This window comes from Hemicordylus capensis, chromosome 6, assembly GCF_027244095.1.
Source record: "Hemicordylus capensis ecotype Gifberg chromosome 6, rHemCap1.1.pri, whole genome shotgun sequence".
NCBI classification, from domain to species: Eukaryota; Metazoa; Chordata; class Lepidosauria; order Squamata; family Cordylidae; genus Hemicordylus; species Hemicordylus capensis.
In genome coordinates this window covers 169,692,638-169,708,166 of record NC_069662.1, presented here as the reverse complement: position 1 = coordinate 169,708,166, position 15,529 = coordinate 169,692,638, and the positions used below count along the sequence as shown (strand labels likewise).

General features: G+C 54.1%; 1 protein-coding gene across 2 annotated transcripts; it reads right to left on the bottom strand.

Moving 5' to 3' along the window:
* Nucleotides 1-1,963: 1,963 nt before the first annotated feature.
* Nucleotides 1,964-13,818, bottom strand: LOC128329133 (zinc finger protein 777-like). Of its 2 annotated transcripts, none has more exons than XM_053259688.1 (6): nt 13,230-13,818; nt 10,466-10,858; nt 9,566-9,689; nt 7,792-7,908; nt 6,293-6,409; nt 1,964-3,295 (listed from the first exon to the last, which is right to left on the bottom strand). In XM_053259688.1, exons 1-6 carry the CDS (start codon nt 13,665-13,667, stop codon nt 2,256-2,258), a joined length of 2,229 nt encoding a protein of 742 aa, XP_053115663.1. In that variant the 5' UTR covers nt 13,668-13,818; the 3' UTR covers nt 1,964-2,255. The 2 variants fall into 2 exon arrangements, with proteins under 2 accessions (XP_053115663.1, XP_053115664.1); XM_053259689.1 differs by lacking the exon at nt 13,230-13,818 and adding an exon at nt 13,028-13,117.
* Nucleotides 13,819-15,529: the final 1,711 nt, after the last annotated feature.

Genomic DNA, 15,529 nt, shown 5'->3' with positions numbered 1-15,529 from the left:
AGCCCTCCCCATACGCGAAACCTGCCTCTCGCCGGTGAACTGCAAAGTGGAGGAGATGCTTCCCTGGAGCCAAGAGGCACTAGGCCGTTGCCCTGCAACTCTGGGCTCATCCAACACATGCCTGTGTTGGTAGCTGCTACTACAAGCAAAGCCTCCTTGGGAAACTGCACGCACACACACACAGAGCCGGTCCACTGCCTCAAGAGGCTGCATTGCATAAGCGAAGAGCTGCCCCCCCACACACACACACACTCCAGATCACCCAGCCTGGAAGCTTCATCTCACAAACCCAGATGGGGCCGTAGCCCAGTGGCTGAGCATCTGCTTTGCGTGCAGAAGGTCCCAGATTCCCTCCTTGGCAGGATCTCCAGATAGAACTGGGAGACTCCGGCCTGCAACCTTGGAGAAGCCGCTGCCAGTCCGTGTAGCCACTTCTGAGCTAGACGGACCAAGGGTCTGACTCGGTATATGGCAGCTTCCCATGTTCCTGTCCCAGGTGGCTGGCAGTGAAAGAAATGGAGAACTGCTATGATGTCATCTTGGGGCCAACTCCAGTTCACATAAACCCATCCTATTTTGCAGGGGCAGTTTCCTTCCAGACCTGGGAAAGCAGGCCACTTCCACAGCTGAAGCCACCAGGGTCAACGCTGAAGCCTTTACTGCAGAGGCTGCTAATCCTGGGTCCCAGATGTTGCTGGACTACAACTCCCATCATCCCCAGCCACCGTGGCCTGCCCAGTCATTTATACCCTGGAAGTGGATAATGTGGTGATTCCCTTATATTTAGCAGAGTGGGAGAGTAACTGGCCCTATCCACCCCCAGCACAGGACCTCCAGGGACTGTTGCTGGTGTCCATCTTATGTTTCTTTTTAGACTGCGAGCCCTTTGGGGAGAGGGAGCCATCTTATTTATTATTTCTCTCTTTAAACCGCCCTGAGCCATTTTTGGAAGGGCGGTATAGAAATCAAATGAATGAATGAATGAATTCTTTTCTTTGGCCCACACAAGCATGTGCAGAGCTTGCTCTCTTCTCACCAGCCCCTCTCTTGTAGGCAGATTAAGCACTGGATAAAAGACGAGGGGGTCAGGATTGGGAGTCCCAGGTTAAGATACACCCCCACTCCCCCCAGCTCTCTGCGTCAGAGGACTCTCTGGTGACTGAAATCCTCTGCACACTTACCTGGGAAGAAATCCCATGAAACACGGGGGGAGCCTACTTACGGAGTAAGCATGCAAAGGGTGAAGCTGCGCGGTCAACCTGCCACACACACACACCCCATGCCCTCGTAATGTACTCATCCCTCTGGAAAAGAGGCTGCATCCTTCCCTTTTTTATGGGGAGCAGTCACAGCTCAGCGGCAGTGTTCCCTCTAATTTTTCCCCTCTGTGCGCGGAATGCATTTTGTTCCGGGCAGCAGTATCAAGGCACTGTGTGCGCGCACCATGTGCATTCAGAAGGGGGCCTTCCTGATTCAGCCTGAGCAGGAGCTAAAATTAACTGAGCGGACAGCCAAAAGCTTGTGAGCGGGCACACACACGCGGTGCGCACGCCTTAGCGGGAACACTGCTCAGCGGTTGAGCGCGCAGCTTTGCATGGCAAAGGTCCCAGCTTCAATCTCAAACAGTCAAAAGGATCACAGGTAGAAAGCTGCACAAGAAGACCCCCCGCCTGAGGCCTTGGAGAACCACTGCCAGTCGGGGTTGCCACTGCTAGGCTACTGGGTAGACCAAGGTGCTGACTCAGTAGAAAGCAGCTGCAAGGATACATCATGTGCTTTATGTGTCCAAGGTCCCAGGATAATAAATAGCAGCGCTAGGAAAGATCTCTCTCTCTGCCTACGGTGCTGGTGTGCCACTGCCCATCGGAGCAGACAGCAAGGGGCCAGATGAACCAGTGGTCTGACCCAGTAGCTTCATATCGCTCCCAATGCTCAGAAAAGATCTGCCCCAGTCGAGACCAGGCTGTGCATAATCAGGTTTATTTGCAACAGGAAGCTAGCCCGGCCCCACAGCCAGCGCCTCCATCCCTGACCCAAAGCTGGCCCAGTCTCCTCTGCCGAGATGCAGGCAGGTGATCTGGCCCCCGCCTTCGACCGGGTCTCACAGCAAAACAGCCCTTGGAAAAGCCGCTGCCAGTCTGGGTAGACACCACAGAGCTAGACAAACCAATGGTCTGACTCCGTATATGGCAGCATCCTACCCCAGGGCTCAAGAGCTGGGGATGCCAACAGCATAACCCCTGCACCCCAAACCCTCACCCCACATTCTCTAGTTTCACACACGGGATCTGGGGCAGGAACTGGTCCTCGGAGAAGGACAAGGCGCCATGAACTCTCTGGTGCAGCCTCAGGCTCAGCTGGCAGCGGAAGTCCTTGCCGCACACCCGGCACAGGAAGGGCCGCTCCCCGGCGTGGCTCCTCTGGGGCTGGAGGAGATGCTCCTTCTGGACGAAGCGCTGGGGGCTCTCGCCCGAGTGGCTCATCTGGTGCCGGAGCAGCCAGGACTGGCAGAGGAAGCGCTGGGGGCACTCCTGGCACTGGTAGCGCCTCTCCCGGGAGTGGCTGCGCAGGTGCTTGAGGAAGCCGGTCTTCTGGGTGAAGCTCTTGCCGCACTGCGTGCAGGAATAGGCGTGCTCCCCGGCGTGCGTGTTCTGGTGCACCGTCAGGTTGGCGAGGCGGGTGAAGCTCTTGTGGCACTGGGCACACTGGTAGGGCTTCTCGCCCGTGTGCGTCCGCTGGTGCTCCACCAGGGTCGAGAGGCGGCTGAAGCGCTTCTCGCACTCGGCACAGGCGTACGGCTTCTCCCCGGTGTGCGTCCGCTGGTGCTCCAGCAGCGTGGAGAGCCGGCTGAAGCGCTTGGGGCAGGTGGGGCACGGGTAGGGCTTCTCCCCGGTGTGGGTGCGGTGATGCGTCCTGAGAGTCGACTGGTGGACGAAGGCCTTGCCGCACTCCCGGCACACGAAGGGCCGCTCGCTGGCGTGGGAGCGCTGGTGGCGGGCAAAGCACTTCTCCTGGGTGAAGCAGCGGCCGCAGTCGGCACAGAGATAGGGCTCCGCGTGTGGGTCCTGCGGGGGGCGGGAATGGGCAGCCGCCCGGCCGCTCGGCCAGCCAGAGTCCTGCTCCAGTGTCAGGGGGGTGGCCCTCTCGGGGGACCCCAGGGGCTGCGCTTCCCCCGGACTGCAGCAGCCACTCGTCTCCCGGGAGGCGCCCTCCTCTTCCGACCTCTCTGCCAGCGTCCAGGGGGACTGTGGCTCCCCAGGGATCCTCTCCTTTTGGCTCACCAGCCAGCTGTCCACTGCAAAACACACACCCCTCATGAGCCCGTGGCCAAAGCAAGAGTGGGGAGCCGAGGAGTTGGGGCCACAGCCACAACAGCCAACGTTCATTAAAAGGACAGGAACATTTTATACATGAATTCAAGCAAATATGCAAGTGGAGACTTGTCAAGGAAGTCCAACACAGATGCCCTGGACTTCACAAGAGGAACCTTCTCAAAAAGGAGGGGTCTGGTGAAAAGGAAGCTGAAAGGGAAAGTCAGGAGGGCCAAATCACTCCAGAAAGCATGGAAAACTTATTTAAAACCACAGTACTAGAAGCTCAGTTGGAATGCATGCCAAGAAGGAGGAAAGGGACCACCCAGTCCAGGAGGACGCCAGCGTGGCTAACAAGCAGAGTCAGGGAAGCTATAAAAGGGAAGAAGACTTCCTGCAGAAAATGGAAGTCCTGCCCAAATGAAGAGAACAGGAAGGAACATAAACTCTGGCAAAAGAAATGCAAGGAGACAATAAGGGATGCAAAGAGAGGGTTTGAGGAAAAAGAGGCGACTAAGGGGAGACAGGATCAAGGTGTATAAAGTTATGCATGGAGAGAGGGGAGAGAGAGTTATGCATGGAGAGAGGGGAGAGAGAGAGAATTTTTTCTCCCTCTCTCACCACACTAGAGCCAGGGGTCACCCCATGAAACTGAAGGTTTCTGAAAACTGAAGGAAACTGAAGACTTGATGTGTGAGCACTGCAAGATATTCCCCTCAGGGGATGAAGCCACTCTGGGAAGAGCAGAAGGTTGCAAGTTCCCTCCCTGGCAGCATCTCCAAGAGAGGGCTGAGAGAGATGCCTGCCTGCAACCTTGGAGAAGCCGCTGCCAGTTTGTGAAGACAATACTGAGCTAGATAGACCAATGGTCTGACTCAGTATATGGCAGCTTCCTATGTTCCTAAGGCTGGGAAATTTAGGACCGACAAAAGGAAGTACTTTTTCACACAGCGCATAATTAATCTATGGAATTCTTTGCCATGGGTTGCAGTGATGGCCACCAGCTCAGATGGCTTTAAGAGGGGCTTAGACAAATGTAGGGAGGACAGGAGTGGTCTATCAATGGCTACTGGTCTGGTGGCTGAGGGCCAGCTGCAGCCTAGCGGCACGATGCCTCTCAATACCAGTTGCAGGGGAGCAACAGCAGGAGGGAGGGCATGCACATACCTCTTGTCCATGGGCTCCCCAGAGGCATCTGGTGGGCCCCTGTGTGAAACAGGATGCTGGACTAGATGGGCCTTGAGCCTGATCCAGCAGGGCTGTTCTTAGGTTCTAACCTTTTGTTTTAAATTTTGTAATTAGTGTAATTTTTCATTTCATATTGTGCCAACTTTGGATTTAAGCAATAAAGAACTTGAAACTAATTCCAATTTCCATTATTTTGCCACTTGTTTCATTTCATGGCTATTTCTGTAGCTATCAGAAGGTGGCTCTATTGCTAGAACACACTCTGCTGTAGAAGAACTTGGGAACATAAGAAGCTGCCATATACTGAGTCAGACCCTTGGTCCATCTAGCTCAGTATTATCTACCCGGACTGGCAGCAGCTTCTCCCAGGTTGCAGGCAGGAATCTCTCTCAGCCCTGTCTTGGAGATGCTGCCAGAGAGGGAACTTGGAACCTGGATGCTCATCTCGCAGCTCCATCCCTGAAGGGGAATATCTTGCAGACCTTCTCTGCCCCAAGGAGCTTACAATGTAGAAGTGTGAAGCTTCCATGAAATAGCAGAGGAAGGGGAAGGCATGGGTGAGCCAAGCGTTGAACAGGGGCCTGCACAGGGATGTGATTTTTGGGCAGGGACAATGATCAGGAGGGCTTAGCCAAAGGCAGCTGTGGAAAAGGCAAGAGTGCAAAGGAGAGGTGGCAGCCACGAGTGGGGAAGGGGTTCACTGGGTGAGACAGAGGAGAGGAGAGGAGAGGAGAGGGGTGAGGGGAGCACGAGAGCAGGCCTGCTGCATGCCCGTGCATCAGTGGGCTGGTAGTGTTGGGGGAAAGGGGTGTTCTCAGGCAGGGAGCCAGAGAGTGGCCCAGGGGGGTCCGGCAGGATGCCTTGCAGTGCGCTGGAGTCTGGGGCTGCAATGCTGGGGAAAGAACGAGGGATGACGCCGGGGCTGCAAGGAGGGAGCGGCGAGGTCTGTCTACCAACGTTTTTGTTCCAGTTGTTATCCAAAGGGGCTTTGGGAATGGGCAGGAAAAAGCCCAAACCAGTCAGTCAACAGGCAACCCTCGTGCCATCACTGATGCTGCTGATGCTGCTGGGGTGGGTTTTTTAATTATTATTGTTATTATTATTATTTATTCGATTTCTATACCGCCCTTCCAAAAATGGCTCAGGGCGGTTTACACAGAGAAATAATAAATAAATAAGAAAGATGGCTCCCTGTCCCCAAAGGGCTCACAATCTAAAAAGAAACATGAGATAGACACCAGCAACAGTCACTGGAGGGATACTGTGCTGGGGGTGGATCGGGCCAGTTACTCTCCCTCTGCTCAATAAAGAGAATCACCACATTAAAGAGGTGCCTCTTTGCCAAGTTAGCAGGGGTTTTACACTCTGTTTTAAAAATCCAAAACCGTGTGTGTGTGTGTGGTGTGTGTGGGAGAGAGAGAGAGAGAGAGAGAGAGAGAGAGAGTATCCCCCCCACCCCCTCCCATGAATCCCTTTTCTTACCATCAAGACCTGGCAAGGGATTCAAGTGCCCAGGATGGAGTGGGTGCCTCCCAGAGGGCCAGGCTTAGAGATGGCCATCTCCTCCTCCAGCAGAAGGAAGGGATTATGCACATTGCACAGGCAAAGGGCCCCCCATCTGCATACTCTGGGAGGCATTTAAGAGCCTTTTCTCTGAGGCTCTCTTCTCGGAGGCTGCTGTGATGCTAATGCCAGCTCCTCACCTCTCTGAAGAAAAGCCTGCCTACCCAAAGCAGCTTGCATTTCCTGCTTTGCATTCAAAAGGGATCTATTCTCCACAGCTGGTCACCCACCTGGGGCGATGGCTTCCCCATCTGCATTCCTTCCACCCTCATCTTCCTCCTCCTCTGCCAGAGGTTCCTCCTCTTGTTTGATATCCGAAGCAATTTCGAGAATAGAAACAGGAGAGCCTGCAAGGAGAGGAGGACACAGAATCCAGGTGTTCTTGGCTTTTTAAAATTTATTCATCAAAAAACAATTAGTAATAATTCATCGGCATTCATCAGAGCCAGCGTGGTGTAGTGGTGTGGAGTGCTGGACTAGGACCGGGGAGACCCGAGTTCAAATCCCCATTCAGCCAGGAGACTAGCTGGGTGACTCTGGGCCAGTCACTTCCCTCTCAGCCTAACCTACTTCACAGGGTGGTTGTGAGGAGAAACCTAAGTATGTAGTACACCGCTCTGGGCTCCTTGGAGGGAGAGCGGGATATGAAATGTATGTATGTATGTATAAATAAATAAGATGCCCTCTTTGGAAGCAAATGACACTGGAGATGGTAAACTGAGGCAGACCATGTCAGTTTGGTGCTGAAGCAGAAACCAGGCTGGGGGAAACACAGCACACAGCAGAAGGGACCACTTTCCATCCTGCAACTGTGTTCCCACCACAGTTGCCTCTAGTTGTTCTGCACCCACACTCTGGGGTACAACCCACGAAGGCTAAAGCACAGAGGTCTTGGCCACAGGGATACAGAGGCAGATGGTGAGATGCACCCCACATCCACACCTCTGGTCCTGGCCTAGCCTCCACAGTCCTAACCTAATGACAGGACAGCTCCCCATCTGGATAACAGAGTCGCCCCGGGAATCAAGGAATCCTGGAGTTGGAAGGGGTCTCGGAGGCCATCCAGTCCAACCCCTTGCTCCGTGCAGGAAATCCAGGCCTAGAGACAACTGCCCAGACTCTACTTGAAAAGCGAAGCTTCAGAGAGGGAAAGTCCACTCCCACCCAGGTAATTAGTTCCACCGCTGAACTGCTTTTACCATTAAGATGTTTCTCCTAATGTTCAACCAAAACTCACCCTCCCGTAACTTAAGCAACTGGGTCTATCCTGGCTTCTGGGGCCACAAAGAACAAATCTGTCCCCCCTTCGGTTTTACAGCCCTTCAAAGACCTGAAGTGTGCTTTCATGCTGCCTCCCCACCCCACCCCACCCGGTCTTCTCTTCTCCAGGCTACACCCCCCCAATTCCTGCAACCTTTCCTGACAGGTCTCTTTCCCCAGATCCACAAACCTCCTCCTTGCCTTCCTCTGAACTGCTCCCAGTCGGTCTACTTCCTTGAGAATACCCACCATGCCCAGGCGTTTGTTGCTTTCATTACAACTGAGGACCACAGATATCCCTCTGATACCTGAAGAAAGCTTTCTTCTCTTTTTTCTTTTAATACATTCATCATTATATGTATTTGATTCATATCCTAACCCTCCTCCAAGGAGTTCAGGGTGAGAGAAAGAAAAACAATAAAAACTGCCCTTTTCTGTCTAGTTAGCGGTTTCTGGCCCCGATCCTCACCCACAGAGGAAGGGTCCCCAGGGCTCTCTCTTGCTTCGGAGTTGGGCTGACCCCGGACACCAGGCTCCTCTCCTCGTTCAATCCGGGACAAAATATCTGGTTTAGAGATTGCATAGTCTGTGGAAGTGAAAACAGCAAAGTCCGTTTACAGGTAGGTTTGTCCGTGCACAAAGAAATCGCCAACTGTTGGCAAAGAAGTCCAGAAGCTGGGCTCCGGAGGCAGGAGGGTCCCTATCACAGCAAAACGCTCCGCCCACTACAGGGCCCAAAGTCCCCACACCCTCCTCTCAAGAGCAGCAATTCCTAAGGAGCCGGGGCTGCCCAGCGAGGCACAGCTGCCTCTGCTTCCCAGAAGTCCTGGCTGCTCCTCTTTCTCTCTCGCCCCCCCCCCAGCATTAAAGGCAAGCTGTGCAGCCTGCAGGCTGGCCATTTGCAGGTAGAGCTGTGCAGCTTTACCTTCATCACAGCCTGGCACATGGAAGATGAATATGATGGATATTTATATAATGCTTTCCCCAAAAAATTCCCAACGCAGTTTACATAGATATAAATAAATTGGCCCCCTGACCCACAAATGGCTCACAATCTAAAAAGGAAATACAAGATAGACACCAGCAACAGCCACTGGAGGGGTGCTGTGCTGGGGATGGAGAAGGCCAGTTGCTCTCCCCCTTTTTAAAGGTGCCTCTCTGCTCAGTTAGCAGGGGTTAGGGTCACGGGATTTTAAAGCTGGAAAGGACTTTGAAGGTCCAACAGAGGAAATGGCCATAGCATGCCCAAGAGCTGGCTGCCCAGCCTCGGTTTGAAAACATGCACCAACGTGGAAAGTAGACTGTTCCACAGTCAAACAGCTTGTAAAGCTGTGCCGTCAAGTTGGTGTCGACTCCCGGCGTCCACAGAGCCCCGTGGTTGTCTCTGGTAGAATCCAGGAGGGGTTGACCATGGCCATCTCCCGTGCAGTAGGAGATGATGCCTTTCAGCACCTTCCTATGTCACTGCTGCCCAATGTAAGTGTTTCCCATAGTCTGGGAAACATGCCAGTGGGGATTTGAACCAGCAACCCTAGGCAAGTCACTTCCACGCTGCACCATTAGGTGGTTCACCAGTGCACAAGGCAGACTGTTCCACAAACAACTTGTACCATCAGGAAATTCCTCCTACAGCCAAGCCTAGATCCGCCTCCTTGCAATTTCAATCCCTTGGTTCTAGTCCTGCCCTCCAGAGCAACGGGGAACAATTCCACCCCTCCTCCTACGCGACAGCCCTTTCGGATATGTGAAGGCAGCTATATCTCCCCACAAAGCGGGGAAATGACTTGACCAGCAAGCCAGAGGTTGCCAGTTTGAATCCCCGCTGGTCTATTTCCCAGACTCTGGGAAGCACCTCTATCGGGCAGCAGCAACACAGGAAGATGCTGAAAGGTATCATCTCATACTGCGCGGGAGGAGGCCATGGTCAACCCCTCCTGCAAGAGGCCTCTGAATACCAGCTGCAGAGAAGCAACAGCAAGAGAGGGAGGGCCTGCCCTCCCCTCTTGCCTGTGGGCCACTGTGCGAAACAGGATGCTGGACTAGATGGGCCTCCTTGCAGGGCCTGAGCCGGCAGGGCTGGTCTCCTCACCTGGGAAGCAATGATCTCACAGAACAGGGGCCTCTCCTGGTGGGAAGCATAGCAAGGAAAACAGCCCTGCATGAAAGCAAATTCAAGCGCTGGCCGCGGCAGAGGCAGGATCCAGAGGTGAGCCATCGCCACGATAGAAGAGGCCGGTCCTTACCAAGAGAAATCAAGTACTCGTAGTTCCCCTTCATCACGTTCTTGTACAGCTCCTTCTGCCAGTCTTCTAGGTTCTCCCACTCTTCCTGGGAGAAGACTGTGCTGTCATCAAAGAGAGCTGGCACCTGGAATCCATCAACCGCAAAGATTTATGTTCCCAAGCAACTCTAGGCCAGCCCCACACATTATGCCAGCCCCACAACTGAAACAACAACAGTACCAGACAGTGTTCCCCCTAACCGGGATTCCTAGATGTTGCTGACTACAACTCCCATAATACCCAACCAAAGGCTACTGCAGCTGGGGATGCTGAGAGTTGTAGTCGACAACATCTGGGAATCCCTGTTAAGGGACATGAGGGAATCTCTCACGTCATGGCATCTTGCCTTGCTCCCCCAATGGATACTCAGGGACCTCGGAAGCTGCCTTCTACCAGCAGGTGTAGGACTGGTGGGTCTGTGCCTCTTGCAGGGTGGGCTGCACCCACAACATAGCAGCATACACGTAGTAAGGAGACAGGCATTGGACTTTTAAAGTCAGACGCAGTTGGAGTGCCTAATGAAGTGAACCAGGATGAAGTAAGTTTTCCGGTTAGATAGAACTGGTTCGTGGGCAGACTGCAGATGATGCTGAAGAACTCTGTTTAATTAAAAAACTGGCAGAGGAACATAGGAAGCTGCTTTATACCAAGGCAGACCCTTGGTCCATCTAGCTCAGTATTGTTGACCTAGACTGGCAGCAGCTTCTCCATCCAAGGATGCAGGCAGGAGTCTCTCTCCGCCCTGTCTTGGAGATGCTGCCAGGGAGGGAACTTGAACCTCCTGCAAGCAAGCAAGCAAGCAGGCAGGTGCTCTTCTACTCAGCTCTGGCCCCATCCCTAAACCATACGTGACCCTCCTACCTTTGGGACCTCTCCGTTGGCACCAGGTGGGAGCCTCAGGATCCAGAAGTTCCGGTTCTTCAGCAGGTTCTCCATGTTCTCCAGCCTCCTCTGGAGCAGGCCGTACTCCTGGAGCAGGGTCCCCAGCACGGTCCACTTGCTCTCCAGCTGGTTCCCGAACTCCAGCTCCGTTTTCTCACATTCAAATATCTTCTTCTCAGCCCTCCCTGTCCTGCCCTCCAGATTGAGCAGCCGTGCAGCCAAGGAATCCACTTTGCTTTCCAGGGCCTGGACAGCAGTCACCACGGTCCACATAGAAGAAGCCTCGGCCACCACTGGCCCCGAGGGCCATTCTGGGACAACGGAGGGCTGCAAAGAGGGGAGCCTCTGGGATTCAGCATCCCGATCCTGAGCCTGTTTACAAGGAGAAAGAGAGCTAGTCTGGTGGGAACAAGCAGGACTTGTCCCCCTAGCTAAGCAGGGTCCACAATGGTTGCATAAGAATGGGAGACTTGATGTGTGAGCACTGGAAGAGATTCCCCTCAGGGGATGGAGCCGCTCTGGGAAGAGCAGAAGGGTCCAAGTCCCCTCCCTGGCAGCTTCTCCAAGATTGGGCTGAGAGAGATTCCTGCCTGCAACCTTGGAGAAGCCGCTGTCAGTCTGTGAAGACAGTACTGAACTAGATAGACCAAGGGTCTGACTCAGTATATGGCAGCTTCCTATGTTCCTAGAAGAAGGCACCACAGCTCAGCAGAGCACAAGCATTCCAAGCAGAAGGTCCCAAGCCAGTCTCTGGCACCTCTAGTGAAACGGGTCAAACAGCCGTGATGGAAAAGGCCTCTCCATGGCAGAGCAGCTGCCAGTCAGTGTAGACCAGCAAGCTTCAAGGTGTGAAGAGCGGAGATCCACCTCAAACTCCAACCTGCAATATGGGACCCACTTGCAAGAGCCCAGCAGAAAAAGTTAGTTGAAGGTCCATTGTGGCTGGAGGGGTGGGTGTGTGTGGGGCGGGGTGTGTGCCAGACTGAACCCCACACCTCACCCAACCTGGAAGCTTCATCTCATAAAGCCAGATAGGTCCGTAGCTCAGTGGCGTGGTGGAGCATCTGCTTTGCAAGCAAAAGGTCCCAAGTTCGGTCCCTGGCAGCATCTCCAGGTACGGCTGAGAAAGGCTCTTGCCCGAAACCTTGGAGAAGCTGCTGCCAATCAGTGCAGACAATCCAGCCCAGAGCTAGACGGGCCAGGGGTCCGACTTGCTTTAGGGCAGCTTCCAGAGTGGCTGGGGAGGGTGGGAGCTGAAGTGCAGCCACATTTGGTGACCCAGACTTGGGAACCCTCAAGCTAGGCAGGCTGCATTATTCCTCCGGCTTGGCCCTCATGCTCTGTCAGCACTCTGTCCAGGATCGGCACTCCAGCATGTTAGGAAGCCTCGGCGGCAACAACTGAGAGGCCCCAAGTCCACCCAGGGGCACCCCTGCTCCTGTCTGAAGGCAGAGTAAGTTCATCTCTTCACACACACACACACACACACATACACACACACGTGTTTTGGACCAGAGAAGGGAAACAACTCCCAGATTTCATGCCCTGCCCCCAAACCACCCAACACACACCTCAGGACATATAAGCATTTGCTTCTGAGCATGTGCAGAGCACATCTGCCTGCACACCAAGTTAAGTGCGGTCAGACCAGAGGAAATGATTTCTAAACATATTTAAACTCTGACCTCTCTCGATTTAGACGTTAACCACCAGGAACCTACTAACGGCTAACGAATTCCCTTTATAATCTGGCTTTCAGTGCGTGTTGATGACCAGAAGTCTGGAATGACCCTTTCTCATCCCCAAAGGAGTCTGCTTGAACATCTGGGATGGGTACTCTAAACCAGAGCGATCTCCGGGCAGAAGAGGAGAGCTGGCCTTGTGGTAGCAAGCGTGACTTGTCCACTCTGGCTGCATTTGGATGGGAGACTTGATGTGTGAGCACTGCAAGATCTTCCCCTCGGGGGATGGAGCCGCTCTGGGAAGAGCAGAAGGTTCCCAGTTCCCTCCCTGGCAGCATCTCCAAGAGAGGGCTGAGCCTGAGAGAGATTCCTGCCTGCAACCTTGGAGGCTTGCCACAAGCTCAGGGGGCAAATGTGCACACACGGTTTCCAGAACCAAAAGTGAGTTATAAAGTCAGATAAACTCCACTCCTTTCCAAAAGAGGCTCCAGAGAGCCAGACTCTCCACCGCAAATCCTCTGCAAGGCACTTGGGGGGGGTGTGTGTGTGCGTAGTACAAAACATGCATGTGGGGAGGGGAGGGCATGGGGAGGCCATGAAGAGGCCCTTTGTCCCATTTCAGTCAAAACTATTCCGGATGACGCCCCTCCATTAATACCCACTCAGCAGTTCACCACCTGGACCATCCTACTCCCCGCAACCACCCCCACCCCACCACCATAAGGTCAAAGGGGTGACCTTATAATAAAGGAGCCCAGGAGAAAGCGAGGTAGAAGCGGGGCAAGTAGCTCGCGCAAGGCAAAGAGATGGCGCGGCCCGCGGGGGGGGGGGGGGGCAGACCCGCACCCTCTTCCACCACCTGGCAGCAGGACGCTGGAAGTCTAGGAGATGCACCCCTGGGGCGGCGGGGCGGCGGCGGCACGAGACGACCCCGAGATCTGCCTGCGGGGGGGGGGGAGAGTCCTGCCCCCGACTCTGCCCCCCACCCACCATACTGCTGCGCGCGGCCCCCTGCAAGAATTGCCGCTGAGGGCTGGCTGGAGCTTGCAAGAGCGCCCTACCTGGGCGGGGGTCCACTCGGCCATGGCGGGCGGGCGGAGGGGCGGCTGCCCAGTCGCAGCACGCTCGGCGGCGGCGAGGAGTCTCTCGGCGGCGGCGGCGGCACAGGCCGGGCTTTGGGGCGGCAGCGGCGCGGACGGAGGCGCCGTTCCGAGCAGGTCGGGCCTAGCAGGGGCGGGCGGGCGGGCGGGGGAGGCGAGGGCGCTGGGCGCGCTGGAGCTGCACCGCCGCCTGCGGGGCTGGGAGGGCGCCGCTGCGCCGCAGATGCGGGCCCTGCTGCTTCCTCCTGCTGCTGCTGCACGAAGAGCGGACGGAGAGGCGGCGGCGGCGGCGGCGGCGGAGATAGCCGGGCTGGCCTCGAGCTCGCCCCCGGCGGCGAGTCCCAGGAGAGGAGAGCGGCGGCGGGGGCAGCGCTCCGCGAAACCCGGGCCCCAGAGCATGCGCGGAGTTCCCTCTTGACACAGTCTCTCTCTGAGCACGCACAGAGTGCCCTTCCCTGGCCTGGCCGGCGAAGAGATTGCGGCCTCCTTGCTTGTCCCTTGCTGGGGGAGCTGGTGGCCTCCGGCACCTGGGACAGCAGAAGGCCCGCAGGCGCTGCCGTACACACATGCACCCCCCCCCTTGATAGGTCTAAATCAAGTCTGTGCAGAAGGCTTTTTAAAGTGCTAAGAGTGGGAATTCATCTGTGATGGTGACAACACTGATCCATGGGCTTTGCGGCCTCAGACGAGATCGCTCTGACAATCAGGACCACCATGCATACTATATCTGGCAGTTTTGCAGAATCCTATGCTTGTTTGTTTTAAATTATCTAGCCCAATTCCTTAAACATTATTATTGTTGTTTTTATCACTACATTTTATATCCCGCTTTTCCTCCAAGGAGCCCAGAGTGGTGTACTACATACTTACGTTTCTTCTCACAACAACCCTGCGAAGTAGGTTAGGCTGAGAGAGAAGTGACTGGCCAAGTCACCCAGCTAGTCTCATGGCTGAATGGGGATTTGAACTCGGGTCTCCCTGGTCCTAGTCCAGCACTCTAACCACTACACTACGCTGGATGTAGAAATGTTAGTCTTTGCTTCTCATGTGACAAACACAAGTGGGGTGAAACTTCAAGTTGTTTCCCTTCTCTAAGTGAGCAAAGAGGCACATTTTAAAAGTGGTGACTCTCTTTATATAGACAGGGGAGAGCAACTGGCCCTATCCAGCCCCAGCACAGCATCCCTCCAGTGGCTGCTGCCGGTGCCTGACTTTTCTTTTTCCTTTTTCGGTTGTGAGCTCTTTGGGGACAGAGAGCCATCTCTATTTATTTATTTACTTCTTTACTTACTTACTTACATCTATGTAAACCGCTTTGGGAACTTTTGTCAAAAAGCAGTATACAAATAATTTGTAGGAGGAGGAAGGCAAACCAGCCCGTACCTTCCCGTCTCTGCTGAACAAGAGCTTCAGCTTGGAAAGACGGCCTATGGTGCAGATCTGGGGATCCACTTTTTTCTCCAGGCATAAGAACAGCTGCTGCTAGTGGTTTATTGCCATCTCAACTGCAAGGGCACGCCAGGAACCCTGAAGACAGATGCCCTTTTGAGAAGAACTCCTTGTGAGAAAGATCCAGGACTAGGAACTCAAGGCCACTACGTTAGCAGGCCACATGAGACGAAGAGAAACAGGTGGAGGATTATCCTCTCCCAGGCATACAGCACAGAGCACACAGCTTATACTCAGACCTGGGTCATGCTCTGCTGTATTCAGCATCTAACTGAACACAAGTTATTTCATTCAAAATAAAATTATCTTACCAGGGAGGCTTGACTACGGAGCATCACAAGAACATTCTGGGGGGCCCATCATGAGAACTAGAAACTTGGGCTTTAAAATTAGATGGCGGGAGTGAAGACTTGATTAATCGCCACCAAATATGAAATGCAGTGCAAGATTTCAGGCACACTTAACTGCAGAACACTGAACGTCTTGACCACCTGGGCTAGGACGTTGCCCACATTCGGATGGTGATTTAAAGTAATAAACTTTTGTAAAAGGTGGTGGTGGGCAGGCCCTATGCTTAAAAGGCCAGATTCGCCATTTTTAAAAAATCACCTGTATAAGTGCACAAATGTGTATTGTTGCACAAGCACCCAGCTGAAGTGGCAGCTCTGACCTATATAAACATTAGGTTCACTAGGGTAGACACAAGTCCTCCTCAGAGAGAGAAGAAACATGTAGTCTGGCCCTGGGGCAATGAAAGAGGCTTCTTGGCTTTCATGTTTTCTGAAAGAAAAGCACTCAACCATTTCTTGGTT

What these genes read in the sequence shown, in the direction of transcription:
- LOC128329133 (XM_053259688.1), bottom strand. Translation starts at nt 13,667, where the DNA reads ATGCTCTGGGGCCCGGGTTTCGCGGAGCGCTGCCCCCGCCGCCGCTCT. An exon ending in CCAACGGAGAGGTCCCAAAG is followed by an intron (nt 9,690 to 10,465) that starts GTAGGAGGGTCA and finishes GATGGATTCCAG; the next exon opens with GTGCCAGCTCTCTTTGATGA. An exon ending in CGAGTACTTGATTTCTCTTG is followed by an intron (nt 7,909 to 9,565) that starts GTAAGGACCGGC and finishes TCACTTCCACAG; the next exon opens with ACTATGCAATCTCTAAACCA.